Genomic DNA, 9,720 nt, shown 5'->3' on the forward strand with positions numbered 1-9,720 from the left:
CTACCTGCCAATTAAAACCGATCCTGGATCATCGGCATTATACACACTTTTGTTGTGTGGCAAAATGAAGAAGAAAAACGAAGAGGAACCTTTTATTACAAAAAGAAAATGCCAATACCACAGTGTTTCTCAACCAGGTGTGTCCATGCCCCCCAAGGCCAATGGCGCATCCCCCCAAATCATATCATTCGCGGCCTCAAACCATATCGTAATTCCCACAAAGTAAACAGGGGCGCCTATCACTCAAGAACGCTTACAAAAATAGTTTGGATGAATACGTAATAATTTATGTCTATTTGAATGAAATACCATGTTAAACCGTCCATATTTTTTAGTTGTTCGATTTTCCAAAAACATGAAGCTAGCACATATTGATTGGTTAAATGTAGTAAATTAAATTATGTAAATATGCATATAAATAGTGTTTGTGAGTAGGTTTATAAAACTCACAATTTGAGTATTTAACACAAATTGTTACACAACTTAAGAACAGTCAACCTTGGCAAACCAAATAACATGTTCCAGCCGTATGACGAATTCAATTATTGTTTCACGAGACATTACAGAAGCCTAGCTAGAAATTCTTAACCTCAGGGCGATAATTTAATACGCTTCCTCTTTCAAAGAACTCACCCATCCCTACAGTTTTCTTGGGGTAAATATAATTATTTTAGTAACCGACAACAATAATTACGTGGATTTTATTTTCAGTGCAAATTTAACATGTTAAGGTAAAATTTTCCTGTGACAAGAAGTTTAGAAATGCCGATTAGATATATTTTTGTTCCAAATGATGCACATGCTTTAAATTAAGCAGTATACCAACACTAAGTATTATATTTCTAAGAAGTAATGTTATTAATGAATATCGAGAATATCGCTTATGCTTGAGTTTGCTTGAGTTGGTGTTTTAAGTCCACTTTATGCACACGTAAGGCTAATCGGGACTGGAGAGAATATCGCTTATATCTTGTAATGCAGTTATAGATAAAACGTTTCTCGCAAAATATTAATGCGAGCGAAGCGAGCAAGAAAATTTTTACATCCATTTCTTTGCAGGCTTTCAAGAATATTAATTTAATGGAGTGTCAATACTTTCTTAGGATCCCGAGATATTTTTCTTTTCGAGCTTCTCTTCTGGCACGTTCGGGATCGGAAACGTGTGTACCATATCGCTAAATACAGTCTCCAAAATGTAATGTTCGATCTCTCTCTCCACTACAGAAATCCTTTGACAATCTAAGATTTAACACTTTATGAAGAGCTTCCTATCTCCCCCTTTAAATTTAATACCCAATCCTACCACCAAAATTTCCGGTGCCAATTTTAGACTTGCTTTTGATATTGAAGAGTGGATATTGCCTCCTATAAAAAATCAATTCTCAGTCTCCACACCAGAATTTCCGCAACAGTCTGACCATAGTAATACACAAGAATTGGATACCCCCTTCAATTTAATGCTCAATCCCCCTCTAACGTAAATAGCCGCCATAATCTAAGACCTAGAGTTGGATACTGTCTCCCCTCCAACGTTTAATTCAGAATCCCCCCGAAACCCACGTGTCAATTAAGACCTACTATGTAAGAGGTGGATATTTCTCCCCCCCCCCCCATTCGATAATATCCTTAAACATTTTCTATTCTTTATATAATTGATTAAATATGGTGCATTTCAAGTGTAAGATTTTTACATATATTTTGGAGAAATGTATAAATGTTGAATTTTATATTATTTGAAGGGAGAAAATCCCCCCCAAAATCTTGATGGCGCAACCTGTGTCATAACACCCCCCTGTGGAACTCCTGTTCTCCACCGACAGGCTGTAGCCCGATAGCGGGGCCTGGAATCAATTTTACCGGGCCACGATAGGTTCTCCTGAAGTTTGCGACTTGCAGCCAGAACTGGCAACGACCTGTAGAGATGACCTTTGGCTCCGGTTTCCAATGTGATAACAGAAAATGCTTTGGCAACGATACAACCGAGGAGCGCGTTGATTCCCGCAACCAAATTTAGAAGTTAGGCGACCACCTTGGACAATTTTGATTGTGCAGCAATTTTCATTAACAAATACATTGAAGTGGAAATTTTGTGATTAATTGGAATCTTCCGGTGTCCGAAAAGGAACATGCCAATGAGCACTTACCAAATTAATTTAATGATATTGGCGAGAGGAAACTGAAAGATTCCATTAGATGCAGTCGTTGTGAACTAATTTAAACCTAATTTTATATTTGAACAAGCCTATACGCAATCAAACTAATGCTGTGCAAGGTGATGCTATAATTTCTTATTAATATTAAATTTCAAGGTTACATACTAATTAACGTGTAAAGTTTTTAAAAATAGAAATCCAATTAGAAGTAAAAGACTTTACTTGTAAATGGCTCACGAAGGTTGAGTACCACTGCCCTACAACGCCTATGTTGAGTTGGGTTGGTGTTTAACTCCACTTTATGCACAGTAAGGCTAATCGGGACTCGACTGGACCTACCGTTTATAGTGGGATCCGAACCACTTGTGCCTCCACCGGGTATCGAACCCGGGACCCCTTGATTACAAGGCGACGACGCTACCACTGCGCCATCGGCGAGGCCCCGTACAACGCCTAGGAGGGTCGTCAGAACTACCGGGAAAGTGGTTTAAGCGAGAAAGTGAAATTTTTGCGGTTGTTCCTTTCGCGTTTCGCGCTTAATCCGTTTCGGGGTTATTCCTTTCGCTCTTATTCCATTTCGCGCTTAAACCTTTCGCGCATATTCCTTCGCGTTTATTCCGTTCGCTGTTATTCCATTCGCGTTTAATCCTGTGTTACGTTTCGCGGTTGTGCTCTTTCGCGCTCAGTCCGTTTCGCGGTTATTCCACCGCCCCGCCAAGTTTACTAATGGAAAAATTGCAATTTTACTTTAGTATGCCACATATGCAGATATACCAAGTGGCTATCTACCCCCTGATTAATTATACAGTTTGTTTGCAGTACAAAGTCCATTAGTGGCAATTGTGAACATGTACTGTGTGAAAAATGAAAAAATAAAAAAAAATGAAGGGAAGAACAATGATAAACGGGGGAATCCGGTAAATACAGGGAGTCCATAAAGTCCTGCAAAAAACTAAAACTCTATAACTTGAAAACTATTAAGTTTATTAACAAAATATTTTGTGTGTACTTACAGCAAGGTTCAAAGTTTATTTGCTGCTTGTTAGGTTCATCGCCAAACCTCCAATTGTGCACCATTCACGTCCAAACACGGTTGCAGTCTTTTTGTTAAACCGAGAATTGGGTGCTGACGGTGTCCAGATTAGCTGGTTTCTGTGAATACACCTCGGTCTTTACATGTCCCCACAACCAATAATCGCAAAGGTAACAAGTCTGGCGATCTTATAGGCCAAGGTGTGGGCCCTCTTCGGCCAATCCATCTACCTTGAAATTGTTCGTTAAGAAACTGCCGAACTTCAAGGGCAAAATGCGGCGGCGCCCCATCTTGTTGCATGTGGACGTCATTGATGATGCCTAACCTATTAAGTTCTGGCACAAGGAATGTCTGTAGCATGTTCAGATAGTTGTTGCCATTTACCGTGTTTTCCTCGAAGAAAAATCACTGACTGAATCACATCGTCACTCGATCCTGGCCTTCCACTGCGTGGCAAATCTGACACACTTTCCGTTGTCTTAAACTCATACCATCTCTTGATACTTGAATTTGCTGGGGGTGGTTTCCCATATGTTGTCTGGAACTTTCTCTGTACTGAAACACAAAATTTTAAATCTGCAAACCACAGAACACACTGTGCCTTTTCCTGGATGGACGCCATCTTAAGTCACATGATCACCTGATTACCAGTGCAAGCGTCACTGAGCAGTGTGGCCAGAACCAAACTTTAAACTTCCACCCTTCTCACCCAAAAAATGTGTATTGTTAAACGCAACAGCTAAAAAGTTATAGAGTTTTAGTTTTTTGCAGGACTTTATGGACTCCCTGTATATTTTGCGTAGCTGACGTTCCGGTGCCCCCATTTTTTCATATTTGTGTGGCTCAGAGTTAAAATACCGTTCCGACGGCTTGTAGCGTCGAAACGAAGCGTCAAACAGAAAAACAAAGAAAAGTCTTTTATCAGGCACGTAGCCAGGGGAATGGCTCTGTGTGCTGAAGCCCACTCCAAAATCCTAACAATATCTAATTTAAATAGTGTATGGTGGCAATAATTTTACTTCATTAGCAGGATTAAGCATCGTGTATAATAAGTTGCAATGTAGTGAGAAATTTATCTTCGGAGATTCTATCTTTTTTCCCCTTTAGATGGCGGTTACTGATAAGGGATGCCCCCCGCCCTCCCGAAATAAAATTCTCTTACGGATTACTACACGTTGTGAATTTTCGTGCAGCACAGACTTGCCCTTCGAGACGAGATAGGTATTATTTACCACTCGATACAAGACCGATGCACTGTCAAGTGTCGCCTGGTCACGTTGCCATCCCCTCAAGAAACCTTTGCCAAGGGACGTAACAATACGCGAATTCTGTGTTTCCGGGTTTCGAAGTCAGGACACAGCGCTTCCTGGTGTTTTCGGCACCCCCGGGGGGATTCCAGTTTCATCCGAGTCCTGTGCCAAGTGGGAAATTGGACCGCCAGGGCGTGTCCCGACTTGCTCTTTTTGCGCTCAGGTCGTTGGGTTTTTTGCCTCCCGACCAATGACATGCCTCCTCATTAATCTACTGTGTCTTCGCAAGGTTGCCAGTAACCGCTATATTGTCAGTACGAACGGAAAAGTTGATGAATCTCGTAGCTTACTCGCTTTCAAGAAGGATGAGTTTTAACTTCGTTACAGCAGCACGCAGGAAACGACACTATTTCAAAACGGCTAAAATAGCTAAACTAAATTGAAGAAGTGAACGTTTGTGGTGCTCTAGGAACAGGCACATAGCCAGGAGGTGGGGGGGGGGGGGGCCTAAGGTATCCCAGTATCCTAGAAATCCCACAAATATCCAATTTAAATAGTGGATATTGGTAATTAATTCTACTTCCTTATCAGGATTAAACATCTTGCATAATAATTTGTAATATACTGAGAAATTCATCTTCAGGGCTTCTAACCCCCTTTTTTTAACCTTTAGCTGGCGGCTGCTGATAAGCGATGAGCCCCTACCGAATTAAAATCCTGGCTACGGGCCTGTCTAGGAAGTTCTCATCCCTTATTAGATTAATACTGTTGTCAGTTTGAAAAGAAATGGATCTAGAAACAACCACTGCGCTTCCCTTGCACTGTTGGAATTTCTGTTAAGAGTAGCATTACGTTTATACTTTAACAATACATATTGGGCCTCCCTGATGACGTAGTGCTAACTTTCATAACAAATTCGGCAAGAATGCAACGCATAGAAACGGCAGTGTACATTTGGTGAAGGAGATCGAATCCACTGGCCTGGGAAACCATATCACGCTAGATATGCATCTGGCTGGACAGTACTGAACTACCGTTGACATGCCACAGGACCGTGTCAAAGATTTGTAACATGCATGTAAACTTGGGAGACTTTTTCTGTCAATTCAGTTCGTACTACCCCCTTCCCCCAACCTTCAGTTAAATTATGTGCAAACATATATTTTCTGAGTTGTATGAGCATATATTTGCACACATTCACACATATACATATGCTAGCCTTCATGAAAGGTTACGTTTAGTTTTCAAATATATAGATAAGCATATATTACACAGCATATTTAATTACAAGGTACAAGGGTCGTTCAAGGTTGACCGGGACTTTTATTTCTGCAGGGGAAATAGGTAGCAGAAGAAACACCAAACTATGTCAGTTTTTCAAAGTATTCTCCGTGCGCGCCGAGGCACCGTTGCCATCGTTCTGGCAGCTCCCGAATTCCTTTGGCGTAGAAAGAACTTGGTTGTTGTCGTAGCCACTGGAGGACATCGCTCCGCAGTGCTTCGTCTGTCGTGAATTTCTTCCCTCCCAGATGGTCTTTAAGGGGTGCAAACAAATGATAATCACTGGGGGCTAAATCCGGACTGTAGGGGGATGGGGCAGAACTTCCCAGCGCATGTCGGCCAGAGTTGTTGTTGTCACATTGGCCGTGTGAGGGCAGGCATTGTCACGGAGAAGAATGGCATTTCCAGACAACATCCCAGGTCTTTTCTTGCGAATGGACTTTCGTACAGCACCACTCAACAATGTGGAGTAATACTGGGCATTAATCGCGCTTCCTTTGTCCAGAAAATCCACATGGATAACGCCCTTCATGTCCCAGAAGACACTTGCCATGATCTTTCCAGCGGACGGCTGCGTTTTCTTTTCTTGGGGGACGGAGAACCTTTATGCCGCCACTCCATGCTGCGTCTTTTGGTCTCTGGGGTTGAATTGTGCAACCATGTTTCATCACATGTGATGAAACCGATTCAGAAGCTGTTCACAGACCGTCCTGCGTGTCCACTTCTGATCGAATGTCAGCTGGCGGGGAACCCACCTTGCACAGATTTTGCGGAAGCGTAAGTGGTCGTGAATGATTGTCTCAACACTCCCGACACTGATATTCACCTCGGCAGCAATATCCCGCACTGTTACTCGCCGGTTCTCAAGAATCATTTGCTCAACACGTGCGATATTCACTGGTGTGAATGCAGTCGGGCGAATGTGTCCATGCGCTTCATTTGTCACCAGCTCCCGTCCTTCGCGAAACTGCTCACACCATTCGTACACTTTTGTCCGCGACATCGTTTGTTCACCATACTGTGCTTGCAATCGTCTGAAAATCTCAGCTGGTTTCACTTTCTCCTTCACGAGAAATTTGATTACACACCGCTGCTCCACAGCCACAGACACACTGCTTGCCGCCATGTTCGCTGCAACTGCTGCGCATGCGCGAAATACGTCATGCCGGGCGCTAGTTACTCGCGAAGGAATACGTTACGTCACCCGCACGTTTCATCATGATCCGGCTATTCATCGATTTTTTACGTACGAAAATCCTGGTCAACCTTGAACGACCCTTGTAGCATTCTATATTTCCAAACTACTCGTACACCAGAACCAGATTAACAATCACCGGAAAATATCTGGAAACAGAAAATTATGTTTAGATAACAAAACTAACACCATATCATATCAAACCAGTAGACATGCCATGTGCGTTTCTCTCCCACTAGCAACCCAATGATCAATATGTATTATATATCATTATTGCTTAACAAATATGTATACACAGTGTACATAAGCTATGCCTGAATTGCAATAATATATTTCCTCCACCCGATTTGTAATGATCCTAAAGATAAGGACAAGGTCGTATAGATAATAATCCGGTAAGTACGGAATATTCACGAATAAAGGTCGTTCAGGTCAAAATCGATGTTTAACAACTCGGAAGCGAAAATAGCGTGGTAGATTCGCAGTTCAGCAATCCAAAAGAACGCTTCTGGACGAGCCATGCACAGAAGCGAGTTTACTACACTGATTGGTTGATACGCGAGGAACATGATAGTCAGAACCGTCAGGTTGAAGTTTTGGGATAAGGAGCCAAAGGATGCATCCCAGAGCACTTCTCTGTTTCGTCAGTTGTGCTTCGTGTCACTAGTTCTCCAAGGGACCGGTGGGTTTTCTGAACTGGAAGAGCCACAGCGAAGCCAACAACTGCTGTTCAGTGGAGTGGTTCATCTATTGGATACTCGCTTCCAAGGTACGAAGCTCCTTCAGGTGCTGGTGGACAACAGTGGTGAGTCTGACATGGACAATCTGCTCGCAACACTACTCAGATTCCCAGTCCTAATCTACAACCTCAAGACGACATCCGAGCTAGACATTAACCAGCAGGAATGTCCAGTGGTGTTCCTTGTGAGAAGCCCTCAATCGGTACTCGAAGCATTCAGCGCCTCTAGTGGTCAATACTGGAACCCTCACTCTAAGTACATTGTTGTCCTCTCGAGCGACAGTGGGGTTGAAGACCTGTCAACAATATTTGAAGCGTTCTTCCGACAACAGTTACTGGACGTGATCGTGCTGCTTCAGGAAGCTCGTAACAATGCACGGACAACAATGTATACCTTCTTTCCCTTCACGGCTGGCAATTGTGCCAATTTCCGTGGAGTTGCAGTGAACGAATGGGACGGCAAAGTGTTGAGACACAAGGTGGACGTTTTCCCTGTGAAAACAGAATACATGGACGGATGTCCCGTGAGGGTGTCGACCTTCACGTTTCTTCCACACGTGATCCTGGAGCCTCAAGACGACGGGACCTACGCCGTGAATGGAATCGAAGGCAAGATCCTCAACGCAGCAGCCTATGCGACCAACTTCACTCCTGTCGTAAGCACTCCAAGGGATAATATGATGTGGGGGTCGCGACTGGCCAACGGGTCCTACACGGGGATGCTAGGAGACGTCTTCCACGAGAGGGCGGAGGTGTGTTTTGCCAACTGCCTTGCGATGCCTGAAATCTTGGCCGACCTTGATGCGACGACTCCGATCACAGTGCAGTACATGGTGTTCGCGGCTCCGAAAGCGTTTGAACTCCCACAGTGGATGAACATAATACTTCCATTCGACTATTCGTGCTGGGCTTCCGTCTTTGGGACACTGGTCATCTCGCCGTTGTTCCTTCAGATCCTGAAATGGGCCGCGCCGTACCTGGAGAAAGGAGTCTTCACCAGCAACGGATTTCCTTGCTTCTACATATGGGCTTTGTTTATGGGTGGCGCCACAACGGATCATCCAATCTCTTTAGTTGTACGCGCATTCTACATCATGTTCCTCTTCTACTCCTTAATCATCGGCACTCTGTATGTCAGCTGTTTGACAAGCTTTTTCACAGTCCCGGTATTCTATCCAGAGATAGACTCATTCCAGGCATTGCTGAAGTCAGGACTAGAGTTTGGGGGTCCCTCAGGTATAAGAGATTTCTTCTCGTCTCTAGCAGACGAGGAAGATGCGGCCATTGTCCAGAAATGGGTGCCTAGCGTGGATATTGACGGTTATCTCAGAAAAGTAGCCTTCGACAGAAAATTCGTGTTCTCGTGGGACGGAGCCTCCATGGCATACCTGGTACACAAGGTGCATCCGAAAATGGCACCAAGGGTGCACATCATGGACCAGATCATCAACACCTTCTACTCCCTCATGTATCTGAGGAAAGGCTCGTTCCTGGAGCAACGGCTGAGCGAGATCATCAAGAGACTTGTGAGGGAAGGTTTCGTGGATAAGTGGAAGAGGGACACGACGTCAAAGATGAACGAGAACCTTCACGTTCCCGACTCTTCTGTGGTCCAACTGAGCCTAACCCACTTGCAGGGCGTCTTCATGCTCCTTGGCATTGGGGTTGGCATCTCCTTAGTGTTCTTCATCCTCGAGAACGTCCGGTTTCTCTGCACAAGGCGAAAACGGAAAGGAGAAGGTCCTAATATACGTGCGAGACGGAGGATGAGAAACCAGATGCTACAAAATTATCTTCCCATGAACTGAAGGACCATAATCTCAGAGACTCAGGATGTTGGCGGTTCAAGTCTCAAAATATCTACAACATAAGACTATTAGAATTATTATGATCGTTTCAAACGTTTTGCACACTGTAGGTTTTATCAAAAAGGAGTTTTATGAAATATATTTCCACACCAGTGTTTCTTTACCATAGCGCACCAACGTTTGGGTAAGTCTTGCATTCCCGTTAGGCCATCTTCCTCGTTCAGGTGAGCGATTACTCGAGTGGCCTTGTCATAAATATGT

General features: G+C 43.7%; 1 protein-coding gene across 1 annotated transcript; it reads left to right on the forward strand.

Moving 5' to 3' along the window:
• The first annotated feature begins 7,479 nt into the window (after positions 1 to 7,479).
• On the forward strand, positions 7,480 to 9,459 carry LOC145988960 (glutamate receptor ionotropic, delta-2-like). The gene has a single exon (XM_083124263.1). The coding sequence runs from the start codon at positions 7,480 to 7,482 to the stop codon at positions 9,457 to 9,459; it is 1,980 nt and encodes a 659-aa protein (XP_082980389.1).
• Positions 9,460 to 9,720: the final 261 nt, after the last annotated feature.

The sequence above is a fragment of the Lepisma saccharinum genome, chromosome 6, assembly GCF_977018435.1.
Source record: "Lepisma saccharinum chromosome 6, izLepSacc3.1, whole genome shotgun sequence".
NCBI classification, from domain to species: Eukaryota; Metazoa; Arthropoda; class Insecta; order Zygentoma; family Lepismatidae; genus Lepisma; species Lepisma saccharinum.